Source organism: Neofelis nebulosa, chromosome 15 (assembly GCF_028018385.1).
Source record: "Neofelis nebulosa isolate mNeoNeb1 chromosome 15, mNeoNeb1.pri, whole genome shotgun sequence".
NCBI lineage: Eukaryota > Metazoa > Chordata > Mammalia > Carnivora > Felidae > Neofelis > Neofelis nebulosa.
The window spans coordinates 74977410-75004895 of record NC_080796.1 but is presented as its reverse complement, the minus strand read 5'-3'; the positions used below and the strand labels follow the sequence as shown (position 1 = coordinate 75004895).

The 27486-nt window shown below is 58.9% G+C and overlaps 1 protein-coding gene and 1 long non-coding RNA gene across 6 annotated transcripts in view; one reads left to right on the top strand and one right to left on the bottom strand.

The window, feature by feature from the left end:
* Positions 1-27486, bottom strand: part of KCNN3 (potassium calcium-activated channel subfamily N member 3) — a 114571-nt gene that overhangs the window by 24878 nt on the left and 62207 nt on the right. For all 5 annotated transcript variants that reach the window (XM_058702292.1, XM_058702293.1, XM_058702297.1 and 2 more), the window contains one exon: positions 20761-21179. In XM_058702292.1, the coding sequence (XP_058558275.1) occupies positions 20761-21179 (419 nt within the window). The remainder of the gene's footprint in view (positions 1-20760; positions 21180-27486) is intronic.
* On the top strand, positions 6347-8929 carry LOC131496561 (uncharacterized). The gene is made up of 3 exons (XR_009254551.1): positions 6347-6504; positions 7695-7816; positions 8546-8929. It is a non-coding gene; the product is annotated as an uncharacterized LOC131496561 (long non-coding RNA).

The window sequence follows — 27486 nt, the reverse complement described above, 5'->3', positions numbered from 1 at the left end:
TTAAGAGAGAGAGGGAGGCAGAGAGAAGAAGAGAGAGGGAGGGAAGGAGGGAGGGAGAGAGAGAGAGAGAGAGAGGGAGAGAGAAGGAGGCAGAGAGAGAGGGAGGGAGGGAGAGAGAGAGAGAGAGAGAGAGGGAGGGAGAGGTCAAATGTGACGAATCAGAAATCAGAGTAACTTTGGACTCTGACAGCAACCCTGGGAGCCAGCAGTCCATGAAATAAAGGCTTCAAAATTCCAAAGGGAAATTATTTCCAAACCAGCCAGGGTGTCAGTTAAGTCAGAAGGTGGAGGGAGGACATTTTCAGGTGTGCAAGAGCCTCCAACATCTGTCTCCTCAGCAACTCTCACCGGAGGCCACAGGAAGCTGCGTGTCACCCGAAGAAAGGAGGAACCCCCGGACCGAGGAAGCGAGACCCTCCAGGAGGGAGGCCCAGGGGGCCGGTGGCGGGTGGTCCTTGGACGCGGCCGAGCGCCAGGCCTGGAGGGCCACCCGCCCCGGCTAGAGCAGGCCAGAGGCTCTGGGAGACATCTCTCCAAGACGCTGCCCAAGAAGTTAAAATCGATGGAAAATCGAACGTGCCCGAACGTCCTGGGAAGTTGGACGGCTGCCAGAATGTGGAGCTGACTTAGTGATAAACACACATAAGGAGCGGGGCAAATGGACTAACGTGGCAGTTGCCCAGGAGAAAGAAAAAGATCTGCAGGAAAGGAGCCGCATCCTCCGCTGAAGGCCCAGCTATGAAGAGTCCGGGGAGTGCTGGCCGGACGCGCAGAAGGCCGCGCAGGAGGGGGTGTGGCGCGCGAGGGGCTGTGTCCTCATCCTCCACCTGGGGGGCCAGTGGGGCGCACAACTGAAGTTTGGGAAAGCGGCAGCACACGCATGTTACCTGCAGACGCGGAGGCCCGCCCTGGCACGAAGGAGCACAGGAGGTCAGAGGGCTCCCTCTGGAGAGATGCTCCCTCGGGGGGAGTGCTCCCTCTGGAGAGATGCTCCCTCGGGGGAGTGCTCCCTCCGGAGTGCTCCCTCTGGAGAGATGCTCCCTCGGGGGGAATGCTCCCTCTGAGGGGTGCTCCCTCTGGAGAGGTGCTCCCTCTGGAGCACTGCTCCCTGGGGGAGTGCTCCCCCTGGAAGATTCTCCCTCGAGGAAGTGCTCCCTCTGGAGAGATGCTCCCTCAGGAGGCATGCTCCCTCAGGAGGCGTGCTCCCTGGGGGAGTGCTCCCTCTGGAGAGATGCTCCCTCGGGGGGAGTGCTCCCCCTGGAAGATGCTCCCTCGGGGGAGTGCTCCCTCCGGAGTGCTCCCTCTGGAGAGATGCTCCCTCGGGAGGAATGCTCCCTCTGGAAAGGTGCTCCCTCTGGAGCAGTGCTCCCTGGGGGAGTGCTCCCTCTGGAGAGATGCTCCCTCGGGGGAGTGCTCCCTCTGGAGAGATGCTCCCTCAGGGGGAGTGCTCCCTCTGGAGAGATGCTCCCTCAGGAGGCATGCTCCCTCGGGAGGCGTGCTCCCTGGGGGAGTGCTCCCTCTGGAGAGATGCTCCCTCAGGGGGAGTGCTCCCCCTGGAAGATGCTCCCTCGGGGGAGTGCTCCCTCCGGAGTGCTCCCTCTGGAGAGATGCTACCTCGGGAGGAATGCTCCCTCTGAGGGGTGCTCCCTCTGGAAAGGTGCTCCCTCTGGAGCAGTGCTCCCTGGGGGAGTGCTCCCTCTGGAGAGATGCTCCCTCGGGGGAGTGCTCCCTCTGGAGAGATGCTCCCTCGGGGGGAGTGCTCCCTCTGGAGAGATGCTCCCTCGGGGGGAGTGCTCCCTCTGGAGAGATGCTCCCTCGGGGGGAGTGCTCCCTCCGGGGGAGTGCTCCCTCTGGAGAGATGCTCCCTCCGGAAGAGGGCTCTCTCTGGAGAAGGGTAAATGGGAAGATCGGGGGCAGGGCAGCAAATAGCACAGAACAACGGACTCTAAGCGTATCCTTGCATAACTTGCATAATACTGAACACAGAACCAAACCTAAGAGAAAGACCCCAAAAATACGTTAATGTAAAAATCAATTGGGAAGCCTAGAAACAAAACAAGCGTCCCTGAGCTCACTGCAACCTGCCTGCTGGATGGCCTCATGTGCTCTTTGTGTTTGGGCACCGCAGCCGCCGGGGCACAAGCTTCCTGCGTCTTTCCGCACAGGTACAGACACCTGGACAGCGTGTGGTCTAGCTGTGCCTGCTTCCGGGCGCCACAGGGATGAAATCGCACCCCAGGAGTGTGGCCACAGCCTCAGACACGGTCCCCTGCCTCCTCCACGTACTTCTGTAATCCCCTCCTCCGAGAGTGGGCTGGCCCCGGCGACTTGTCTCTGACAGAACACGGCGGAAGCGATGGGCCATCAGCTCTGAAATCCGGCTATAAAAACACCACAGCCTCTGCGCCGAGCGACCCAAACCTTGTTCTCTTTGGGATCGCTCCCGTCCGGGGGAAGCCACTGGTGATGCCGTGAGGTGACCCTATGGAGAGGCCCGCCTGGTGAGGGGCCACGGCATGCCCACAACGGGGTGAGCCAACTTGGAAGCAGAGAGCCTCTAAGCTGAGCCTTGAGAGGAGACCGCAGCCTGGGGGGCAGCTTGACTGCAGTCTCACGAGAAACCCGAGCCGAGGTGCCCGCTCAGGCTGCCCCTGAATTCCTGACCCTTAGCAACTGTGACGTCGGCAACATCTGCCGTCTCAAGCTGCTGAATTATGGGGCAACTTGTTATGCAGCGACAGATAATTGATACGGTGAACTCCTATGGACTGCCTTTTCCCCTCCCACCCGGGCCCCTCCCAACGGGACCCCCCACCCCCAGCCTCTCCCACCCTGGAGTCCTCCCACTGGGACTCCTTTCCCTGGGGCCCCTCCCACCAGGACCCCCTCTTCCTGGGACTCTGCCCCCTCATCCCTCCCCCTCCCTCTGGGACCCCCCCAGCCCCTCCCACCCTGGGCCCCTCCCACTGGACCCCTCTCCCTGTGGCCCCACCCCCACCCCAGGGCTCCTGTGGCCCACAGTCCATCCGTGGCTCTTCATTGCTCTGCTGCGATCAGCGTGTCTGCAGGCCCCACAACAGCCCAGCCTCACCCCTGACTTTGGTACCCGCTTACCCAGAAAGCACTTGCCTCAGATGATTTCGGGTCTTTGCTCAAACGTCGGTGTCTCCGTAAGGGGCTCCCTGGTCACCCTGTTTACACGGGCCATCCCGCCCCCCTTTGCCCCACGAACATACCGCCACCTGATACGATATATGCTCTGTCGGCCCCGTTAGAGCGTAAGTCTCAAGGGCAGGACGTTTTGTCCCGTCTGCTGCGCTGTCTCCAGTAGTCGGTTCACATGGGTTGAATGAATGAGCGAATGACTCATTTTGTCTCTATCGCAAGCCGGCAGCACAGGGGCTCTTACCCCAAGTAAGCGAAAAGGCTGATTCTACACAGAGCTGCCGTGAGCAGCAGGATGGTGGCCGGGAGGGAGCGGGGGGTTGGCGAGCCTGGCCAGCTCCCACTGAGGGGAGCCTCTCACGAGCCCTGGGGCCTCTTCCCGCCCCTGCCTCTGCCGCGTCCCTATAATCAAGGAATGACCGGGTGCCCTCGGAATGCCAGCTTCGGGGAAATCGCTGCCACTCCCCCAAGGGTGTCCCGTCAGCCTAAGTTCAGGGGCGTCTGGAGCCACTTGCGGCCGGTGAGAGCCGCCGGCCTCGGAAGTCGGGGACCCCGAGCGGCCCATGGGCCAGGCTGGTGGTCGCAGCCGCAGGCGAGTTCACGTCAGGGCAAACAAAACCAATGAAGTTCTTTCCCGCCTTAAAGAGCCTTTTCCCGGTAAGCATCTGGAAATGTGAGATGCATGGCCGTGGGGAGCCAGGCTGCCCATGGGGACCCCAGGCCCAGGCGGCGTGTGCACAGAGCCCCCCCGCGTTATTTTTGTGGCCGGCGTCCTAAGTTGTAAGGGCTGGCTTTGAGTTGAGGAGAGTGAGGGAGCTCCCTCCCGCCGGGCGACGCAAGGCCATGGCTGAGGGTCTCTCCGAGGCAGCTCTCGTGCTTTATTTCTAAGAGCTCGCAGCGTGGGGGGCAGGGCCTCCGGTCGTTTCCGAAAGGGGAGAAAGCCATCACCGCCACCACGCCCACCGAACCAGCTGCGACCCTCCACCGAGCAGATGTGGCCGTTCCCTTCTGCGGACACAGTTCCCGCAGACCCTCTCGCAGAGGCAGTGGCACGCACGTCTCCGTGGGCGGTTTTCTGGGCGGACTTTTGCCAAACGTGGAAGGTTCGGGACGCGGGCCTGGGGTCGCACGTGGACGTGGCCTCGCTGACAGGCGGGAGGGACTCGGGCGAGAAGGCCCAGCTCAGCCTTCCTGGGCGAGCAGCTCTCCTCCGTCCGGTCTCCTCCTCCCCCGTGGTGCCGAGGCGTCCGGTTTGCCCACGGAGGCGGCAGCCGGGGGACCCAGCCGCCAGTCCCCTTTCTTCACGACGGGTGCCGTCACCCTCTCTGAACGGCTCTGAAACGGGAAACCAGCTGGCTCATCTGGCAAATCCTTCTGAGTCAGTTTCTCTACTCGCAATGTTTTCTTTCTTTGTGTTAAAAAATATTTCCGTGTTTCCTGATTTGGAAATGTTTAATAAAAGCACGAAACCGGAGAAAAACAGTATGTTTGGAAGAAGCACTGGACCGTGTGGACCGCGGCAAGTGTGCGTTTGGCGGTGTGGGGAGGCGGTGGCCGCGGGCCAGGCCCTGGGTCCCCCCACCCCCTTCCGTCGTTCCTTCCGGAGCCTCTGCGCTCGGCCTTCTCCCTCGTCCCCCGTCTCCCCCTCCTTTGACCCGCACCCCCAGTCTCTCCTCTCCTCTTTCCCGGTCACTGACTCAGTCGCTCTCTCGCCCTCCCCCTGCCGGGAGGCCCACTTCATTTCCTTCAGCTCAGTTGCACTTACGCTGCAAACCTGGACTGTGTCCCTACGGGGTGGCCGGACACCGAGGGCCCGCAACCAACGGACACAGGTCTGGGGCCAGACCACCCTCCGCATCCCGGCTCCTTTTTCCCGCCTCTCGAACTGAGACATTCTTGCTGGAGGAGGGCAAGGGGCACGAGACGGCCCCGGGAGACCCCTTCTCGCTTGCAGGGTCCGCAGGGCATGGTGTCAGGTCACCCTGTCGCTGACCTCTGAGAACGGGCCCAGCCAGCTCCTTCCCCGGCTGCCTCAAGAGGCCGCGTGGGGAGACACAGATATGCAGGAGGCTTGCCCTAAACTGACCCAGTGGTGACGAGTGTCCCAAGGAGCACGGAGATGGCTGCTCTGAGGGTCTCTGCCCACGGAACAGGCTCCTCCAAGGGTACGTTAGCCCAGAGGCCAGGACTCTCTCAGGAAGGGACACACAGACGTACGGTCAGGACCTGGGCAGGGGACTTTGCCCCTAGGAGTCACAGTCTTGCGGTTACCCCTAACGCAGCGAACCCCTTCCTTCTAGGTAAAGTGACGGAGGCCGGAGAGGGGCACGCTGGGGCCTGTGCCCTCACCCCCCGGCCGCCTCTTTCGGCCTGAGCCACCAGCCACGTGGGCACCGCGGTGGTTACCCCAGGAGAGGACCCAGCTGGGGGCTCAGACTCCAGTTTGCTGTGCGACCCTGGGCCTGGGCTTCTTTATCTGTAAATGGAAGGATTTGGCCAAACGAGGCCAGAACCCCTTCCAGCCCAACGGTGGAGGTTTCTTTGATCGCACCCGGCCCCCCACCCCGCCCCTGCCCAGTCTCTGGGGAGCCTGCGGCTGGGCACGGACCACGGACGCAAGCAGCCTTGCCCCAGCACCGCCCCTTCTGCAAACCAAGGGGCTCCAAGTTCCACGGAGCCTCTGCCGGCCCCCGGCCGAGACCTCAGACCCCTGAATACAGGAGGTCCCGGCAACGGGGCAGGAGAGGGTGGGCCGGTGCCACGGCTGGGCTCGGGCCGCCACGCGGGCCCCTTCCTCCGCCTGTCGCCCAGCGAGCCCCCGGCCCCTTCACCCAGGCACCCAGCCCCGCTCTGCTTTACAGGAAGTAGCGTCACAGAAGATGCTCATGATGCGTTGCCAGGAAACGAGCCTGCCCGGAAACTACAGCCCACCTCTGCCCCTTCACTGGCCAAGACCCCAGAGGAGGGAGCGTCCGAAGCAGACAAGAAGCTGGGGACAGGCAGAGCCCAGGAACTGCAGACAAGGCCACACAGCTGTCTGAGTGCCAGGAAGCAAACAGATGTGGAGGAAAGTCTGGCCCACCCAAAGTGAGGGAGACGCAGGAGGCGCGGAGGGAAGGCCTCCCGAATTTATTTTTGGGTCAGATCTGTCCTGATTAGCTTCGGGGCTGCTGGCGGTAATGAAAGTGATGGTGATGGCCCCTGGGGTGAGCACATATCTGCTTTTACCTGGCGAGTGGTTTCATGAAACGCATCCCGAGCAACGCAACCACCGTCCAGAGCCTGCAGGAGACAGAAGGACCCCACTGCCAACGTCGCCACCCACTCACCCAAACACAGGTTTGTCGGGCCGTTAGCTCTCGGGGCCTTGGGCCCTGGGGTCTCGGAGCTCTGATGGGTCAGGGAGGGCCAGGCTGGAAGTGCCCAGGCTGGGAGGCACCCGGAAGCCGGAGGACCCCGGAGGGAGGCCCGTAGGTGCATCGGCCTCTCGGGGCGGGTACCCACACGGCTGCGAACAGGAAGACAGGTTCCCCATGCGCTCGCCTCCTACAAGTGCCCGCACTCAGGTGGACGCTCTCTTAGGGACTCGCCTTCCGCTGGGGGAGAAGCAATCGAGGAAGCTCACACGGCGGCCGAGGCCCCCGCCGCCCTGGGCCCGTTTCTCTCAGTGCTGGAGAAAACACTGGAAGAGATTACCGCGAGGGCGATGGGGAGGATGCGTGCACATAACCAGCACGTGACAAACGGCTCCCTCCCTCCCCCGGGCTCGAGGTGACCCTCACCTGGGGCTTCCGAGACCCCGGCCCAGAGCCCCACCGGCCCTTGGGCCTAACTTGGCCACAGCGACCGTCTGGCGAGCTCAGGAGGGCACCGTCTAATTTCCGAAATGACGAAAGCCTCGAGACACGCTGCTCCCTAAATAAAACCCGCACTTTAAATTACACGAAAGAACAAAACAAATGATGGGTGCTGGTAACTGAGGGGAGCGCTCGCACACACGAAGCTTGACACGGTAATTACAAAGCTGGACCCAGCTCCCCAGACTCACGTTTCCTTAACTCTGTAAGCTTGACGACATAGTGTTCACGTCATTACTTCTGACGTACACTTTCCCGAAGACCGTCTGCCCCCCGCCCCACGCGGAGGCGTGGCCCCGAGGGCCATGTACCTGAGAGCGGGAAGTGGCTTCCCGCTGGACCTCGGCGCTCTTCATGGCACCGTCAGCGTCAGCCTAGGAGCCAGAAGGCACGTCCCCAGACGATCAGAGGACTTCACAGCCCGAACTGAAGAAAGACTACATGCGCTTCGCCCATTTTTCTCTTTCTCCCTTGGCCCCAACACACTCACGTAAGACACCCCTCCCCATTTAACACCCCGAGAGCCCTGCAGCAGGCAGTCAGGACCCCAGGGCGCCAGGCCTCCCCGCCCCGCAAGTCGGGGGACGGGACGGGTCACTGAGCCCGGCTGAGCTGTCGGGCCCTAATGCCCCGAAAGGGGACTGGGGCTCTACCTGTCTGCTCCCTTCCCAGGGCGGCCTGGAAGCAGCAGACCCGGGTCCTGGATTTTATGGTCTCCCGGCTTGTCACCTCCTCCTCTCGGAGCTTCATAACCCCGCGAAGGAGGCAAGACAGCTTGAAGCTCCAACCTGCAGGTCAGAACGAGGCCCGGGGAAGGAAGGGGACTGGCTGGGGTCTGACTTCACGAAGGGCAAGTGACTCGTCCAAGGTAGCACAGCCAGTCCCCTATCAGGGCTCGGCTTTGAGTCTGGGCTTTCTGACTTTTTGCCACCGCTTTCGATTCTGGATGCAACAGACTTACATGTAGGAATGCGAGGTGCTGTTACCATCTTTGCTAATGTTACTGAACTTGAACCAAGCTGGTTTCATCACAGGTGGTCTAAGTGGGACTGCAAGGGCCCTGGACACTAAAGGGTGGAGCAGGGACTGCCATCCCGAGGGAGCAGTGAAAGGTTTTCAGGGGCAAGAGACGTCCCCGTGGGAGGACAGGCTGACGCCAGACACGCTACCCCTATGGCTGCGTGCAAGGCGGCAGGGCTGTAGCCGGGCGAGGTGGCGGGCAGAGAGGATCTGAGAGACGTTACAGAGTAGGAATAGCAGTCCGATGCCTGAATACAGAGCGAGGGTGCGGGCAGCGTGAGTGGTTTTGAGCCCCGGAGAAACTTATGACCCAGCAGCCCTTCTCCCCTTCTTCGTCAGTAAAATAACCCAGGAATGAGCAAGGACTATCAATAATAAAGACTAGATTTTTCCATCCGTGTAACCGACCACTGGATGTGAATGAAAACGACAAGTGTTCCTTCCAGGACAAGTCTTTAAAGGGAGAGCACACATCTTATTTTGTCCCTTCCTCCCTCCTGCAGGCTAGAAGGCAAGTGGGATGGCTGGAGCTCCAGCAGCCTTCTCGAACTATGAGGAAGAAACCATGCCCGAGGGCTGGCAGGGCCACAAGACGGAAGGAGCCTGGGTCGCTGATGCTATGGAGCACCATACCTGCTCTGGACTGACCTTTCCAAGTCTTCTTTTGCATAACAAAGAAACTTCTATTTTGTTTAAGCTGCTATTATTTTGAGTTTCCTGTCACTTGCAGTCAAAAGCTAGTGCTCACTGACCAAGCTCCTGAGAAAAAGAAGACAGAAACAGAGAAGCAGAAAGCAATAACAGGCCGTACGCTGATTCTGAACATGGACTTGATGTACGGGACACCGGCTTGTGAGAAAACGCATGTGAATCGGCCTGGATGCACACGGGGCGTCTGAGAGCTCTCCTGCCAGGGCCCCGCCTCCCCTCCGGGCCACAGCAAAGTGGCTCCCTCCCTACTTCCGGCTTCCTCTCCAGGCAGGTGCCGGACCCATGTTCTTAGAACGAACCAGACCGTGTTACTCTTCTAGGTAAGAATCTTCAGAGGCTTCCCTCCGCCCTTGGCTCCCATGCCCTAGCACCGCCCAAGGCCCCCACCGTGAGCATCCCGCCCCCTCTGTAGCTCAGGCCACGGCCACACGTCTGTCCACCTTCTGTCCTTCTGGTGACTCCGCGCGCCGCGCCCTTTGCCGGCGCAGAGCCTCTGTACGTGCTGTTCCCTCCTCTTGGACGGCCTGCCCCCTTGGTCCGTAAACGGCTCAGCTGTTCTCTGCTGACGCATGACCTCTCCAGAGCAACCTTCCAGGCACGTCCCGGCTGAGCAGGATGTGGCTGTCCAACCCCATTACGTTAAAAAAAAAAAAAAATATTGCAACCTTGTGTGTAGCTTCTTCACAGCACGTAGCCTAGATGTGAAATCGCTCATTTGGTCCCTGTTACCGGCTTTCCCTGGTAAACTATAAGCCCCGTGAGGGGGAAAACCGTGTAGTTTGTCTTCTAAGGTATATTGAACCCCTAACAGCGCCTGGTGAGTAGCTGGACCCAATATGACGAATAACACCATTATTTAGCAAGCCGTTCATACTAAAGCATCCTGCTCTGGGAGGCCGGGGCATTCCTGAGCTGGTAGCCGGGTCTCTGGGGCGGGCACGACGGTGGGCACGACAGACGATGTCCAGTCCAGGGAAGCAGATCTGGCAGAGGGAAAACTGGAAGAGACGGTCCAGAAAGCAGGGGAAGAGACCCCGACCCTCGGCACTCAGGCCGCTGGCCGGATAACTACGGCTTTCATCACGGAGACGACCAAGGGGGAGCGACGGACCCCAGGCTGGACGCCCGCCCCTGCTAAGGCTGGGAGCAGGACACGAGCCTCTGGACGCCGTGAGCCCCACCCGATCCCCACGTGGCTTAGCGGCCTCCCGGCCTGACCTCAGCTGTGGTTCCTGTCCGTCCGGTGGTGCCTCCCGGGGCCAGGGTGCTGGACGCTCGCCACAGGACTCGGGCCGAGTGGGCCGTCTGCATGCGCTGGGGACAGGTCAAGGGGAGAGCACGGGGCTGCGTGCTGTCCCGGGTCTCACTCCTCCGTCCCAGCCCACGTGCCTGCCCGGCCACTCTCAAGCTGTGTCAGAAGGAGAAGGATGCCAAGAAGAGAGGGGGTGGTGTAACATTAGGGGCCCTGGATTCGGTCTGGGGCCTCTGCCTGGTGGGGGCTCGGATGAGCAGGAGGGAGAGGTCAGGTCAGAACGGAGTCCAAGGAGCAGAGACCATCAGTTTCAAGAAGATGAGACGGGTTCTTGAATATCTAAGGGGCCTTTGGTGGAAGAGGGAACACCAGCCTGCTGCAGTGCAGGCCCACAGTGAGCTAAACGCTCTCCCCCTGCCGAGGGCTTTCTGGGAATCAGAGGTCCTGCTGTCCCGTGGCTAGCTCGCCCACGGTCACCGCCAGTAGGAGCCCGAAACCATCTCTGGCCAGATGGAGGTGCTTGGAACACCAACCTGTGTTGCTTGAATTTCTTTTGTGTTGATACAGAAAACAGAGTCAGGACCCAAGTCACAAACTGGGAGAAGGCTAATTATAACCAGCATCAGGAAGTGTTTCCGTCGGAACTGTCTGCTCAGAAGGAACGGTCTTTTAGACTGGTGACTTCCTGGTCCCAGGGCGAGTCCAGCAGAGGCTGTAGGACTCCGGTCAGGGTAAGTACGTGAACGGTGCACAAGGTAGACAGTAGAACCAGGAGCCAGGCCGTCCTCTGACTTCAGCCGGGTCGTGGCCATCGCGGGACTCGGCCTCTGTGCACCAACACCCGCTGAGCGTATGTTGGCTCAGCCGAGACATGTTTAAAGTTTCCAAAAGGAGTTTTGCTACCTGGGCCCTGGGCCCTCTCCTGTGGGGTGCCAGGCCCACGTGGCCCGTGTCGGCACGTGTGGGCCGGCCCGCAGGAGCCCCGATGGCAGGCAGCTCCCACGAGCGTCCTGGGAGAGTCTGACCGGTGTCAGGGCTGGTGATCCAGTCAGCAGGGGACCGTGGTGGGGCCAAAAGCCGTAGGCCGTGCACAGCGGGCAAGTAGGTGTCTAGGTAACGGGGGGTGTCCGGGGGGCACTCAATGAGCTGTCGTTTGGGACATGATGTGTCCTCCCCCATTTCCCTTCCTAGCTCAGCCCCTGGGTGCCTATGGCCCAGTGTCGGGGGTGGGGAGTCTGCATTAAACGGGAGGAGAAAGTCTCATGAAAAGATCCCCCAGGGGCGGTACGGTGACATGGGGACCACAGGGGTCCACACCGGCATGGAAGCGGTGAGGGCGTGCTGACCCTGAGCCACAAGCACGCAGAGAAGGCCTACGGGCGAGGGCCTGGGGCCCTTGCTGGGGGGTGCCTGCCCTCGGGTGCAAGGCACCAGGCGGTCACCAGGGTCACACAAAACAGCCACACGTGGAAAGCCTGATAGAATGTGGTTTTCCGGTCTTGACTAAGGCCAGCCCACGAGTAGCTGTGGCTGACGTGGCCTACAGGAGCCCCTCCCTTTCCTCACCTTAGCTCCCTCAGAGGGTTCCAACTCTCATAGGATTTTCGGTAACGGTCACCTCCCAGCCCTGAAGCCCTTTTCCACTGTCCCGGGATAAGAATTAAACCCTGGGGCCTTGGGCTACCTGGTAAGAAGAGCTTCCTTCCTTCCCACACACGGTGGTCATTCCATCCAGCCCCCTGCTGTGGAGCTTGGTTCTCCCCCAGACCCAGCCACAGGGAGAAGGCTGGTGCTCAGCGGGGCCTACCTCAAGGCAAAATCCTGGAGGCAGACACTGGCCCCTTCCCAGCAGAGAGCAGTTAGGGAAACCCAGACTTTAGGTTCGACACAGGCTGGCGTAATTTGGGGACCGACTTGCTGAAAAGATCGGATGGTTTCTCCTGAGTGCAAGACGGAGTTCACTTCACACCTGCACGGCCCCAAACGTAGCGCTTAGGAATGCTGGCTTTACGGAAATTCGTCATTTCTCCAATTCTTGACCCTCCTAAGAGGGGTCATCTATTATTATTTAACATAAAAGGCGAATACACTAGTCACAAGTGAAGCGTTACGTGAAGTGTCAAAGAGCACAAAATCGCCGCAAATGTGGAGAAGCCTTGCTGAATCACAAACCACCGAGAAAGAGAAAGTGTAGAGGAGTAAAGATGCGGAAAAATGTCAGACAGGCCCCTGAAACCAGAAGGGGGGCTGCTAGGACCGGGAATGGGGGACAACCCTGGAGCAGAGACCCAGCCCCAAGCCCCTGCTGGCCGACCTCACCGTTGAACCTGAATCCCGCGGCCACTGAGACCCCGCCCGCCGGTTCGCACTCCCGGCCCCGCCCCTGCAGACCCCGCCCCCTAGCCCCACCTGTTACCGCTCCCCGCCCCGCCCCTGTCGGCCCCGCCCACCAGCCCCCGAGTTCGCACTCCCGGCCCCGCCCCTGCAGACCCCGCCCTCCGGCCTCACTGTTAGCTCTTCCTACTCCGTGGAGACCCCCTCCTACCCTGCAGACCCCGCCCCGCGCCTGCAGACCCCGCCCCCCCTCCCCCGCCCACTGTTCGCGCTCCCACACCTGCCCGGGGTCGGGGACAAGGCCGCGGCCTCCAGGAGGAACTTCGCCTGAGAACAACTGTGTGTAAAACCCCAGCCCTTCAACTTGACCGTCCAAGCCCTGTTGACACGACACCCGAGCTCCTGCGCAGAATGAAAAGAGGGGTCTTGCGGAGGGAGAAGCCGCCCCCCCCCCCATTCCATCGAGGCATGAACACGAGGGCAGGACATGGGTGCAGAAAACACGATAAAACGGAGGGGAAATCACACCTAACACCCCGCGGAGGGCACTTAGGGTTTCTGTGTTGCCAACAACCTTCCACACGTCTGGTACCGATTTCAGATCGCAACCCCCATACGAGGCAAGCCCTGTGTCACGACTATTTTCCTGCCTTACAGGCCTCAACAGGCTGATTTTTACATCGTCACCCAACTGCCCATCGTAAGGACGCGCTGTGATTTACTTACCTGCTCAAACCCTGGCCTTTAATTTGGTGTCTGACTCTCCACCACTGGAGAGGGTGCCATGCTGAAGCACCAGCGGGAGTCTCCCGTGGTCCCCCCACCCGGAGGGAGGTCTCCCGTGGTCCCCCCACCCGGAGGGAGGTCTCCCGTGGTCCCCCCACCCGGAGGAACCACCCCCCCAACAACAAAAACAGCTTTCTCCAGCCCTCATTATGCTTATTTAAATTTTTGTCAACTCCAGAGGAGAAAAAGTCGTCCTGCGTGTCGTTTCTATGTGTGGTTCTCTGGTTAGCAAGGCTGAAGGAGTGTGTTCTCACCGGCCTTTGTATCTCTTCTGCGGTGGTTGTCTGTTTTTACTTTTGGCATTGTTTTTTGCTTTCTGAGAGGAGTTTTTCTGATGGGGTTCTGAGACTGCTTTGTGTAATAGGGGTGTTTACTTCTTGTCACAGTTGCTGCAAATATTTTCCCTCGTGTAACATTTGCTTTTTTAAGTAGGCATGTATTTTTTGAAGGGTGGAAATCTAAAGTTGCTCACAGGCCGTGCACAGAGGCGACAGTCTCTCTCTCCATGTTCTCTTCCGAGGTTCCTTCCCATCTCAGGATTGATTAAATATTCACTTTGTTTTCTGGAGCTTACTTGTGGTTTCTTCTTTCACATCTGACTCTTTAATCCGCCTGGAATTTATGTCGATGGCTGGTGAGAGGCGGGCTCTAATTTGATTTTTCATCCAGGGATCTAATCTCCAATCTCCCCGTTAACATTCACTGAAGAACCTACTGCTTCCTGTTTGGTTTTCTTTCTCTCATCGCTTCTCAGCCCTTGACTGAGATCAACTGTGGTTTTCTTCCTCATCTACTGGGTTCTTACATAGTAGGGATTATTTCAGGGCTTCCCCTTAGGGTTCACTGATCTATCACTACTGATCCTGCAGTAACACCACCGGGACTTAATTAGTTTTATAATACATTTTAATATCTAGCAAAGTCCCTCTCAATGATCTTCTTTCAAAACAAGTTAAGCTATTATCGTTTATTTATTAAAACATCACAAAATCAGTACTTACTCCCCCTTAAAATTCCTAATTTTCTTTTATTTTTTATTTATTTTTTTTAATTTTTTTTTTTAAGGTTTATTTATTGTTGAGACAGGGAGAGACAGAGCATGAACGGGGGAGGGTCGGAGAGAGGGAGACACAGAATCTGAAACAGGCTCCAGGCTCTGAGCTGTCAGCACAGAGCCTGATGCGGGGCTCGAACTCACGGACCACGAGATCATGACCTGAGCCGAAGTCGGACGCTTAACCGACCGAGCCACCCAGGCGCCCCCCTAATTTTCTTTTAATAAAACCCTTTTTAAAAATGTTTTTAAAGTTCATATGTTTATTCTGAGAGAGGGAGAGGGAGAATCCCAAACAGGCTCCACGACATCAGCACAGAGCCCGATGCAGGCCTCGAAGTCACAAATCGTGAGACCGTGACCTGAGCCGAAACCAAGAGTCGGACGCCCGACCAACTGAGCTGTCCAGGTGCCCCTTAATAAAAAACTTTAGGGGTGTTTTCCCTCCGCATACAACTTTGGTCACACCATGACATTTTTGTCAATGTACCATGGATGCTTAAAAAGAAGATGTATTATTTGTTTATAGGCTACAAAGTTCAATATTTATCAGTTATTAAAGCAGTCAGTGATTCAGGTCTCAATCTCCTTATTTATTTTTGCATGAAAGTTCACAGTGTATGCTACTTTTATCCATATTAAATGGTCCTTCTAGACCATTTAATGCTTTTTTGCTTTGAATTCTAGTTGGTTTAAAATGAGGATTTCTCTTCAATTGCCCTTTGGTTTGTACTTACCTAATAAATCTCGGGTATTCATTCGTTTTTCCAGGTCTTTCTGCTTTAGGAACCTCTTCTGTAAACAGCATGAAATCAAATTTTGCTTTTAAATCCCATCTAGGAGACACTGCTTTCGAACAGCGGAGGGAAACTCAATTATGTTGACTGTTCTAAACTGTGAGTTTTTTGGGGTTTTTTTTTTTCTCACCTGGCTTCACGCTTTCTGTGGTTTTAAATTCTTCCTACTTCTTTTGTCCTTCTGCTCCTGACGCTGTTTGTGTCTCGTGCAGGGGTGTGGAGGGGGCACGTTCTCAAAGAGGGGAGAGGTGGGGCTCTGGGGCGGGGTTTGCGGATCTCAGGTCGGCCACTCCCCAGCCCTGGGGCCGACACGACAGGTTGTTTGGACCGCCCTGTGCCTCAGTTTTCTCACATGGAGGGTAGAGATGAGTGGCAGCAGCCCCCACACCCCACAGAGCTGTGGTTAAGTGACATAACACGTGGCTGGTGCCACTGCTGTCCTCGTTGTCACACTTCCAAACTCCACCTGCGGTTACCTTTAGGTCTAAAAATTATTTAAACTATATCTCTCTAATTATCAAAATTGAGTGATACGGCTTTAAAAGTCTTTTCTACCAGAGAGGACGAAGGTAGTCCGCTCTGACTCATCCTTCTTTGTCTTCTCTCCACTTTCTTTTTTTTTTTAATTTTTTTTTTTCAACGTTTTTTATTTATTTTTGGGACAGAGAGAGACAGAGCATGAACGGGGGAGGGGCAGAGGGAGAGGGAGACACAGAATCGGAAACAGGCTCCAGGCTCCGAGCCATCGGCCCAGAGCCCGACGCGGGGCTCGAACTCACGGACCGCGAGATCGTGACCTGGCTGAAGTCGGCCGCTCAACCGACTGCGCCACCCAGGCGCCCCTTCTCTCCACTTTCTAACCTGAGGGTTTGCAGCTTCTACCCATTACGCGTTTTTTTCTCCTTGTCTTCCCAGAGTCTGCTGTTTGCCTGACATCGGGGTTGGGTTTTGCAGCCACGGTGTTGCCCACCTCTCTTGCTCTCACATCACCCCATCAAGACCTTTACTGGGATTCATTCCCCGAAACTTCTGAGCCCACAGAACTCCAAGCAGGACTTCTGTTCCTGTGTCCTTGCGGGAATGACACTAATGTCTGAAATGTAGGGCTCCAGAGGAGAAGCGTGTTCTGTGCAGCCCATGTGTCCTGGGATGGCTGAACCTTGAAGTTCAGGCAGTTTTCCAGAAGGAGTTTATTTGCAAACGTGTAGGTATGCCTTCATTTCCCTGTTCTTCTATGTGTCCATCTGTCTCATCTTTTTCAAAGAATTTTAATATTTTTTTGGGAAAGAGAGAGAGAGTGAGAGAGCAGGGGCAGGGAGCAAGGGAGAGACAGAATCCCAAGCAGCCTCCACACTCAGCACAGAGTCCGACACGAGGCTCAAACTCCCCAACCGTGAGATCATGACCTGAGCCAAAACCGAGAGTCGGACGCTGAACTGACTGGACCACCAGGTGCCCCCGATCTGCCTGGTCCTCTCCCCCACCCCACCCCTCAGGCCGCCAGTTCTGGAAAAGTTTTCTTGGTGTACATCTTTGATGATGCTTTTTTCTCCAAATTATGCTGGTTCTTGGGTTTGGCCTTGATTCTAGAAAGAACCTCCAATTCTGACCCACGATTCACCATCTCTCATCTCCTAGTTCTGTTCTACATTCTGGAAGAACTTTTAAGTTTGTCTTCCACATCCCACATCTTTTAAAAACTCAGTGCCTCCAATGTGAATTTTCTTTTTGCTCAGACAATTTTAGTTTTCTGGAACTCTGTGCCTATGTGAACCAAATACGGTTTCCTTTCATATCTGCTCCCTCTTCTCTGGCACAGAAATCACAGCCTCTTGCACCATTAGAGAAGCCCCAGAACCTTCTAATGTTGCTCTCTCCTCTCCGTCTCTCTCATAACAACGTTCTTCTGCACCTGCAGGATTATTTCCCCGTTCTTAATGCAGCAGGTTTGTTTCCAGGGCCTCAGGGAGGATCCCCCCCACATGCTCTGCCGTGAACTTGCCTCAGTTTTGCGGTGACTGTCCAGACCCGGCACCTGCCTGCCTTGGGCTCTTCTCTGCCCCCAGGGACACTGGCCTCTCCCTCCTCCAGCTGGAGGGCAGGCTTCTTCCAAAGTGGCAGGTGCTCTCCTGTCCTCACTGACTAGCCCTCTGACCCTCCAACCAGTGGTTTGCAAGGTTTCGAAGTCGTGGACTCCCGTTGGTACAAAGATTCTGGGCGCGAACCCCTCTACTGTGTGTGTATTTATCGTACGTTGCGCACAAGAGTTACCATCCACTCTCATGGTGAGTACTTAAAGGCTGAAGTTTTGTAATAAAAATGACTGGACAGAAGTCTTTCCCATCGTCCCCGTGGGTCTCAGTGTGCATCCCACGCTGGCGGCCGCACCGCAAACCCCTGAGGGCCCATCAGAACCCACAGCCCCTTCTCAGCTCTGCCCACAAGGGCTCGGCCTGGGGCTGTGTCAGCCCCACCCAGGGGGCCCCCTAGACCGCATCCCCACTCCTTTCTCAGCCTTGAAGCCCCCTGCCCGTAGTGGCAGGGGTCTGTGGGAGGGAGAGGCCAAGGAGGGGGCTGTCCTCGCTTCTTGGCTTCTGGCTGGCGCGGACCAGACCCAGGGATCAGACCAGACCTGAGACCCAGGCATGGGAAGGTTGGCTCTGTGTGAACGAGAGAAAGAACGGGCCACTGGTGGTTTCCGTCCGGCTCCAGGGGCAGGGCCTCCAGAATGCCATTTCTCACTGAAGCACAAATGTGTGGAAACAGATGAACGTTCACACCGTCACCAGCAAAGCCCTGCCGACAGGCTGGCTGTGTGCAGAACTCGGAGCCGGGAGGGAAGGTCCACAGGGAATCCGTTCAAGAGGCTGGAGGTCGTTTGCCAAACCTTACAGATCCCGCCCACGTCATCCTCTGCTCGATCACAAGACTCTCTGCACTTCATCAATGTTGGAGGGTCCTTGTTGCCGTCCCCAGGACGCTGGGGACGCCCGCGGGGGGGGGCAGGAAAGCCCACTTCCCGAGCCTGCGGCCCCTGAGGCCCGGCTCTCCCCCAGCCGGGCTGCTGGCGGCGACAGAGCTTAATGAGGAGGTTCCCACGACAGGCTCGGGGGAGGGCTGTGGGAGGCGGGCAGGCGGCCAGGAGAATCCCGGAGGACGCCCAGGCCACAGCTGTCAGGCCCGCAGCCGTGACGGAAGGCGGCTCCGGGTCCAAGGAAAACAAGCTGTTGTCACTGCCCTGCCGGCAGCCAGGGGCAGCCCGCCCTGGGCGAGGGCCACCTCCGTCTCCTTCCACAGAAGGAGCAAATGTGCAAACCCGTCCTTGTCACATAAAAGCCAACCTGAGACACAAGAAACGTCTTTTGAAACGCGTCTTGCCGGAGAGGGGTCTCCATAGCAACCCGGGAGTGTGTGTCCACGACGAGCAGGGGTCTGGGCCGACAACAGCACCGGGGTGCGGAGCCTGCCCTGGGCATCGGCACATGCGCGATTCTCTAGGACCGCCACGCTGCTCTGTGACCTCGGGCAAGCCGTGTGCCCCCTGCTGTCCGCGGGGACAGAGGCGTCCCCAGGTCAGCTGGGCCAGATGGAGGTCACCTGCCGGCGGCCCGATGCCACAGCCCCCAGGGCAGCCCAGCTTCGGGCCAGGCTCTGACTGACTGGCTCCTGCCCCTTATCTATGACCCGACACTGGGAAGGGCCATGGTCACTTAAGCTAGGCCCTGAAAGAAACTGCTTGGTCACGGCAAGAGGAGTGTTTCCCTGAGTAGGAAAAAGTGCACTCGTTTGTACATGTTGTCACAGTCCCGAAGGCCGGACTCGGGCAGGCTTCCCGCAGGGCTCTCCCGGGGCTGCTCCGGGTATCGGCACCCAGGGTGCAGGGCGCAGGCCAACGGTGGCCGTGAGGTGCCAGGGGTCAAAGGGTGCCTCGGGCGACCCCTCGGGGAGCCCTGGAGCCCGGGCGGCCCCGGGTAAAGGCGCTGGGCCTTTACAGGCCTATGCTGACAGGTCTCCGCTGGGGCTTTAACTTGGGCCAGGCAGCTCCCTTCAGCGAGGGCAGCTGTGGGGGAGGGGCAAGGCCTGACAACCCCCTGGGGGGAAGGACTGGGCGTGTGGGTGGCACCTCCACTCGGCCTGAATTTACCCAGAAGTCCCTCCTCACCCCCCTCCACCCCCACCCCGGCCAGGACCACGGTGCAGGGGCAGGAGCGCAGACAGCAGAGGCCTGGGGTCTAAGCTCCAGCTGAATGGCCGTGACCCTCTGGGGTCGGGTCTCCTGGTCCCCGGGAGAGGCCAGGCCACAGGTTCCTTGCGAGGGCGAGAGTCGCCTGGGGTGGGAGACATACGTGGGCCGAGTTCACACTCTGGGCCCACACTTGCCAGCTCTCCCACACCTCCACCCCAGGCCGGCGCTTTCCCCCAGCTTCCTCAGCTCTAAAGTGGGGATGCTCAACAAGCCGAGACCACGGAGACGACACACAGAGAGCTGGCGGCAGAGCTCGGAGCCAGGAGCAGCTGCCAAGGCTGGGCTGTGCCTCAGGTGCCATGGAGAGGAAGCCGTCTGGGCAAAGGGCCTTTTCACAAGAGGAGGGGGCCCTTTAGGAGGACTTGGGACTTGCTCATTGTAACTCCGTGCCTTTGCTGGGACCTCAGCGCGTCTGCGGGCACAAAGCCAGGGGAGCCCGGCCCGGGCTCAGAAGCCTCGGTGGGCCGTTCAACGCCAAATAAAAGGCAACAGAGTACTTTGCAAACTACGCGCTTATTTTTGAGTCAAAAATACTCATGGACGCGTGGCAGGTTCGAGTTGCAATGAAACTCACTTGCAGACGTCTTGGTCCCGGTTCAGCCCATTTGCTCGTCTAAAAGCCACAGTGAGCATCACACGCACGCAGGGCTGATGCAAGGGTGTGGGAGGTTTCAGACACCTTAAAGGGCTTGGCGAACTCAATTACAGGTGTTGGAAGGCTCGGCCCCGATCAAGTAGGAAAGAAAACAGGGAAGCATGGGTCCACGTGTGGTAGGAGCTGCTTGCTTCTAATTATACGAAGAGGCCACGAAATTCCCAGGAGTTACCGAAAGATCCCCGTTACGATTGATCTCCACTCTCGCGGTGAGGCAGTGCATGGGCCCCACTCAGCACCGACGACAAGGCCTGGAAAGTAGGTGTTATGACCCCCGCTTGCAGGTGACAGACCTGAGGCCCAGAGAGGTACCGTGACCCGCACAATGTACAGCCAGGAGTACGATCAGGACTTTAGGGCTGGACCCAATCCCTCCCCGCAGGACACGCGTTCCCCCCCCCCCCCCCACCAGGCGAGCTTGTTAACATGCAAATCCTGTCTAGTGGCTCTGGGTGAGGCCTGAGCCTCCACGTCTAACAGGTTCCCGGTGACGCGAGGCTGCGGACCGCTCGCCGCGTAGCGAGGCTCCCACAGTGCACAGTGAAAAGGGTTTCTGGGTGAATACCTTTGAGAAAGTCTGGACTCAACAAAATGAAACCAATTTCCTTATGGCAGGACTTCCCAAAGCCTTGAAAATGCCGGTGAGGCATCGTCACCATCCAAGAGGAAGAGACAATACGTAACTGCAAGGTGTTAGCCGCGAAGATGGGCGAGGAACGCACCGGATTCCACGCGGGTTTACAGGGGGACACCGAGGACAATGCACGCGGCACCTAGCTTACCCGGCCTGTGGTCCGGCCCCGCCCGCTCCCCCCCCCCCCCCCACCACCCCGGTCCCCCGGCCTCGCTGCCGCCCCAGCCGCCGCGGAGCGCACGCGTGTACCTTTCGCAGACACGCACGGTCCAGGCGGCGATGATCCACAGCGAGATGCTGAACACCAGCAGCACGGTGCCGGGGCAGATGGTCATGAGGGTCTTCATGACGAAGCGGGTGTTGAAGTTGATTTTGTTGAGCGCCCCGATGCTGCGGGACGAGGCGTCCGTGAACAGCTTGCTGTGCAGCAGCATGACGCGGGCAATCAGGTACAGGCGCAGGAACATGGGGATGGACAGGATGATGTCCACGTCGGCCTCCGCCCGCGACGGCGTGTAGGAGAAGGCCAGGCGCGCCGTCCAGAAGAACTTGTACTCGCCGGGGACGGGGTGGATGGCGCACACCAGCATCTCCAGGCTGATGCGCAGGACGCGCTCGCAGGTCATGGCTATCCGCCAGTCGTCCGCGCCATTGTCAATCACGAAGAGCTGGGGGGGCAGAGAGCGCGTTAGAGGGGCCAGGGCTCGCCTGGGGCCTCCGGGGAAGGGCCGCGAAGGGGAAGAAGAGGCCCTCGTTTATATTCACAACAGGACGCTGGGCCCCCGCCAGGCCCTCGAGGGGACGCGGAGAGGAAAAGGTGTTTCCTACGCGAGCGAACTCCCAGGGCTGGTGTAGACGCCTGTCCCCGGCAGAGGAGGGATGCCAAGGGCAGCCAGCACCTTGTCCCCACGACGCAGCAGAGTGTTCGCGTGGGGGCCCTAGAGCCAAACTGGCTGGGTCCGGACCCTGAGCCCAACACTAACCAGCACTGGGATCCTGGGGACGTTAGTGAGCCTCACTGTGCCTCAGTTTCCTCATCCGGGGACCAGACAGCACCTGCTATGCAGCCACCACTGGGAGGCTGTGACGGATTAGCCTACGCGACAGGCTTGGCCCCGAGCCGGCACCCAGGAAGCGTTAGCGGTTAGGACTCCGGGCACCACAGACGGACGGGGTCCCGCCTTTCTGTAAAATGAGGGTTGGGCCCAGTGATGGCTACGGACCTTGGGGCCCTCCCCCGGCTTGAAGCGGAGATTCCTGCTGCCGTGTGGCCGGGCCTGGCTGGCGCTGGGGTTCACATGTGGGGATGTCACATATGGGGATGGCCCTGGCCCCGTTCTCAAGGACCGTCCCGCCTGAGGATGTGAGGTTAAACAGAACAGCTCGGACGGAGCGGAGCCTCCGCAAGGGGCACCGGGAGAGGGCGCTGAGCCCAGCCACCAGCCGGGACTCCCCTCCCGCCTCCCCCAGGGCAGCCGAGCAGGGGGCTCCCAGACGCAGGTTTCCACCGCCCCCAGACACAGAAAGGCCCTAGTGGCTGCTCCGTGGGTGCCCTCTGCTCCTAAGTGCCACCGACAGGCCACGCCATGGCCGTGTGACTGCTGGCCGGACTCTTCCCACACACAACGAAAACCATCCACCCTGTGACAACCAGCGTCGGGTTACTATGGAAACTGGGTTCACCGTGGGCAGGAGCTGAGGCAGTGAGTGGCAGACCTCCCTGACTCCCCGGTGGGGAGGGAGACGGGACGCCAGCCGCTGGCTCTGCCCGGCTTGACAGGAAGGTGCCGGCCCCCCACCCCCCGGGGGGTACCACGTGCCCCTCAAGGGCCTGCTGGTGTCAGTTTCCCGGGGGGGTGGGCAGTGGCGGTCCAGGCCAGTGAGTGGCACTGGAGTGTCTACACCCAGTTATTAGCCGTGTGACCTCAGGCAGGTCAGACCGCTTCTCTGAGCCTGTCTCCACGTCTGTCCCGGGACTGTTAGTGTTGACCCTGCCCGCCTCGGGGGGCCAGCGTCGGGATCCAGTAAGACGGATGATACGAGGAAGTGTGCATCAGCAACCTCTCCACATACGTGAGGCATCCAGGCAGCCGGCCCGGGCGTGGGGGGGGTGGGAGGGGCACTCACACACGGCGTGGGGGAGCGATGGACGGATGGACGGACGGCCATTCCCAGCTGCAGACTGAGAGCCTCTGCCAGATGGGGCTCCAGCGCAGGGACCCACAGGCTGCAGGGTGGCCAGTGGGTCCCAGGAGATCCCACTGCTGTCCCCCATGAGGACACCCTTACGCCCACTCCCATCTGGCCCCTGGAGCCCCAGGACGGCCTCGCTGCTCCCAGACTTAGGAAGCACCCCACCCTGCCACGTTCTCCCTCAACTTCCTCCACGGCCCTCACAAACTGCAGATCTTGGGGCGCGTGGGGGGCTCAGTCAGTTAAGCATCTGACTCCTGATCTCGGCTGAGGTCATGATCTCACGGTCTGTGGGATCGAGCCCCACGTCGAACGCTGTGCTGACAGCAGAGAGCCTGCTTGGGACCCTGCCCTTCCCCTGCTCACGCGCGCTCTCTCTCTCAAAATAAATACATAAACTTAAATAAAATAACAAATTGCAGATCTCAGTATGTACCCATCATGTTTCCTCGGTCCTTGTGGGTCTCTCCCCCTGGGACGCTAGAACTGCTCGGACAGTTTGCTAAGGACACCCCTGCCCGGGGCCATCCAGACCAAGCAGATCTGGAGCTCTGAGTGTGAGGCCCCGGCATTGGGTGTTTTCTTCGAGCTCCCCAGCCGACCGAAGTGTCACCGGGCCGGGGGTCCGGCGATCACAGCGGGAACTCCAGAGGGACAGGAGCTGTGTCCTCCGTGTTCCCTGTGACGCCTCTGTGCCCAGTGCAGCTCCTCACATAGACCAGGTGTTTGATGACTGCTTTCTGTGGGGGCTGGCGTGGCTGAGCTCTCCCCTCGGGCTGGGTCTCCTCCTCTGAGGGCTGAGGGGCAGGTCAGATGGTCCCCCGTCTGGCTTGGCCCTCCCACCTCTCTCTCCTCCAGAGCCTGGGTAGACGGTCACTGGGACGAAGGGTGTGCAGGGAGGGGACCGTGTCTCCAGCACCTAGGTGGGTGGTCACTGGGACGTCGGTGACTGAAGGGTGTCGGGGGGGGGGGGGGGGGGGGACAGACCATGTCGAATGGAAAAGCGCAATGTCTCTCACTGACCACCCAGAGCGGAAGTCCCCATGAGAAACTCACTCCTAAGCCTGAGACCAATGAAATACCTAACGATTCATCTGACGCCAATGCCCAGGGGTGGTCCAATCTGGAACAAAGTGTCCCAGGTGAACTTCAAGCCCAGAAAGTTCTGGAGCCAATCTGGAACCAGGATCTCAAGCAGCATGGACCAGAGGGGTGAGGACCCTCCTCCCCTGAGCCCCAGCCACGCACCCTGGTTCCGGGGCAGCCTCTGTGCCCCGAGGATGCGGACGTGGGGGCCCTCGAGGTCTGCTCTGGGCAGCCATGGGGCAGAGGCCTCGGAGGCCCGTCCAGGCTGACCGTGAGCGCCCTCCCACGGTCGCCCCAAACACCGGCCACGTTGTCCCAGATGCTGAGAGCTCCTGTCCCCGAGGTAAGGGTGACCCGGGACCAGCGAGCAGCGCCCTGACTCGAGTCCGCTCCACACGTGACCCTCTGCCACCCGAGCAGCCGATCTAGATCCCGGAGGACACGCAGCCGTTCCTGCCACCCTGACACCTTCAGTACAACCCCGACAACACGGAGCAGTTAGTGAGAGCCGACCACAGACGTGCAGCGGGGCCCCTGAGCTGGTGACCGCGGCCGAGCGCGGGGCACTCGCGGAGCCTCCAGCGGGCCCGAACCATCTCCCGTGAAGCCCGTTTGCTAACGAGATGTGGACGCTGTCCTGTAATGTTTTGGACGCCGTACGGCGAGTGACAGAGCGGCCGCGTGGGGAGAGGCGGTTGCCAGTGCGTCGTCTGCTGACCCTCGTGGCCTCGTGGCTGAGCGCCACGGCCTCTGGCCACGCATCACGAGGGGGGCCGTCTCACACACTCCCAGCCCAAGAAACGACCCACACTCAAAATTCCCAGTATGATTTCTACCGAATGCACGGGACCTTCACGGCACGGTGAAGTCAGACCAGTGCGTGCGTGACCTCGGGCACAGCAGGCACATGCTCAGAGAGCGACGGCAAACGCTTTCCCACACGGAGAAGGTGACGCCGGGCGGCGGTGCGGTTACGACCCGGCCGGTGGCAACCATTTCACAACGTAGATGTGAAACGTGTGTGATTTTATTTGTCAATCATTCCTCAACACAAAAGAGCCAGGCAGGCGAGGACACAGCGGGCACCTAAATATGGGTCCGACATTCGCCCAGGAACCGGCTTGTGACCTCAGACAGCCCCAGCACAGAGAGGCAGGATGGGGAGCCTCTGCGGAAGCTTCTGGAGCGAGGCAGGCCTGGCAGAGCCTGGAAGGCCTGTGTCAGGCAAACCCGGGATGGCCACATTCCTCCCGTCCCCCTCGTACCACCAGCCCCCCCCCACCCCCCAAGCCTGCATCCTCACACAGGGCTCTGCCTCTCCTCCCAGAGGGAGGTGGCTGTTCCCCAGCCCGGAGGGAATCCCAGCTGGGCCGCAGCCTTGCTGTGGCCTCGGGACATTAGACGCAGCAGCGGAGGGAGAAGGGGCGCAGCGGGGCACCGCCTGCAGGGAAGCCCGTCCAGACTGCTGAACCGTGCCTCACTCAGCCGGCTGGACGGAAGGGTCCCACAACTCGCCCGCCCGCCCAACACTCGCCTCCTCCTGCCGCGGCCCAGAAGGCACCGCCGCACCCCTCCCGCCCTGCATGCCAGCCTGGCCTGTCAAGCATCTGGGCGACTCTCCGGGGAGGGGACCCTGACGAGGGCACTCCCGCTTCCCGCACCTCTACCCCATCCCACGGACGCGGCAGGTCACGTATCCGACAGTAACTCAGAACCTTCAGGAAGCTGCTGTGTACGTGGTGCAGGATTCCGCCTGCTAAGTGCTTCCCATGTGCGAGCCTGAGTCAAAGAACAAGGGTAAATCGGAACTTACCAGGTGTGCAGGGGAGAAAAAGTGCAGGCAGCTTGGGGACAGTGACTCTTGCCGGCAAATCTGGGGGGTAAACCGATTAGCGGGCAACGAGCAGAGGTCAGCCGTGAGCGTTCTTGCACTGAACGGCCAGTTAGACGTAGGAAACACACAATCTATGTTGTTTATGGGGGCGCCTGGGGGGCTCAGTCGGTTAAGCATCTGACTTCGGCTCAGGTCATGATCTCACAGTTCGTGAGTTCGAGCCCCTTGTCGAGCTCTGTGCTGACAGCTGGGAGCCGGAAGCCTGGAGCCTGTTTTGGATTCTGTGTCTCCTGCTCTGCCCCTCCCCCGCGCTCACTTGCTCTCTCTCAAAAAATAAACATTAAAAAAAATTTCTTTTCATAAAAAAAAGAAAACACCCTATCTCCATTGTTTATGATTCTCCAGAAACACTCGCACTTTAGCTGTGGCTCTCGGTGCAGCACAGACAGCTGTGTCTGCGAAGCCGGCGGGATCCTCCCGGACGCAGCCCTGCCTCGGTGAGACCATCCCCACGCTTCCCTCTGAGAGCCGCTCCCAGAGTCGCCAGGCCGCTCACTGGCTCCGGCAGCCCGACTCTGCAGGGCCGTCCGGTCACCCCAGGACCCCAGTCCCTGCGGCGCCCGAACCCACGGGTGCTTCTGGCCGCAGGGCCCGGACGGGCGGTCTGGACAAGCAGCGGATCCCAGAGGCTCCGGAGTCTCCCCGACACAGCAGGACCCCGCCAGCCAGGCCCGGGAGCCCCTGCCCTTCCCTCCAAGGCACACAGGGGACCAGCCTGTTGTGTTTGGAGGTGATTCACCGGATTCACCAGCTCCCCCATTCTACTCCGAAAGGCCGAGGTCTTTCAGTTGCTTTATGTGAGCAACACCTTTCATCAAAATGCTCTCAGCTATTGGGGGAGATCCTGCTTAGACATTTTCTTACTAACCTGGCAAACTTTGATTCTCGTGCAAGTATGAATTTTTTTTTTATTTTTGTTTATTTATTTTTTAATATTTTCATGTTTATTTATGAGAGAGAGAGAGAGAGAGACAGCATGAGCGAGGGAGGGGCAGAGACGGGGGAGACACAGAAGCCGAAGCAGGCTCCAGGCTCCCAGCTGTCAGCACAGAGCCCGACGCGGGGCTCGAACTCACAGACCGCGAGATCGTGACCTGGGCTGAAGTCGGATGTTTAACTGACTGAGCCACCCAGGCGCCCCTGAATTTTTTTTAATTAAAGGAGAGAGAGCACAAAAGGCTTTTTGTGTTCTCTGCTGTTCTCTCTCTAGAAGAAAAACTCCATGGAGATTTTCACCATTTAAAAAAATATATGCAGAACAAAAGCAAAAGAAAGAAACTAAAAATTTTCTTAAAATCTAGTAATAATAATATATTATGTAAAAAAAAAATATATATATATATTTTTTTTTTTTAAATCCTAGAGCATATATTATGCACATATACCAGGACTATGGTGGTTTCCATGGAAACAACATCACAAGTCCTGTAATACCTAATTAGGTTCCCCCAAGGACAAGAACTGATTGCCAGGGGTGAAATGCATGTCCGGGTTTGCAGGGATGGTTAACATAAACCTCCCTTCAGTAAACGTGCCCCGGACCTGCCGAAGAAAGGGACGAGGGGAGCAAAGGCATATCAAATGTACCTCTGAGAGAGGCCAGCTCGTTCGGGGACGGCCAGAAAAGTCTGCCCCCACTGCCACCAAGACTCAGTGGCTGGGGGACGCCCTAGCCGGCTCTGTGTCGAAGAAGGAATCCTCCCCATCTGACACCGTCGTGACCGACTGAGTCAAGGGATGCCAGGCCACATGTGAAGTCCCACGGTGGCTCTCCAGCCTTGCCGGGCCAGAGTCGCCCCTGG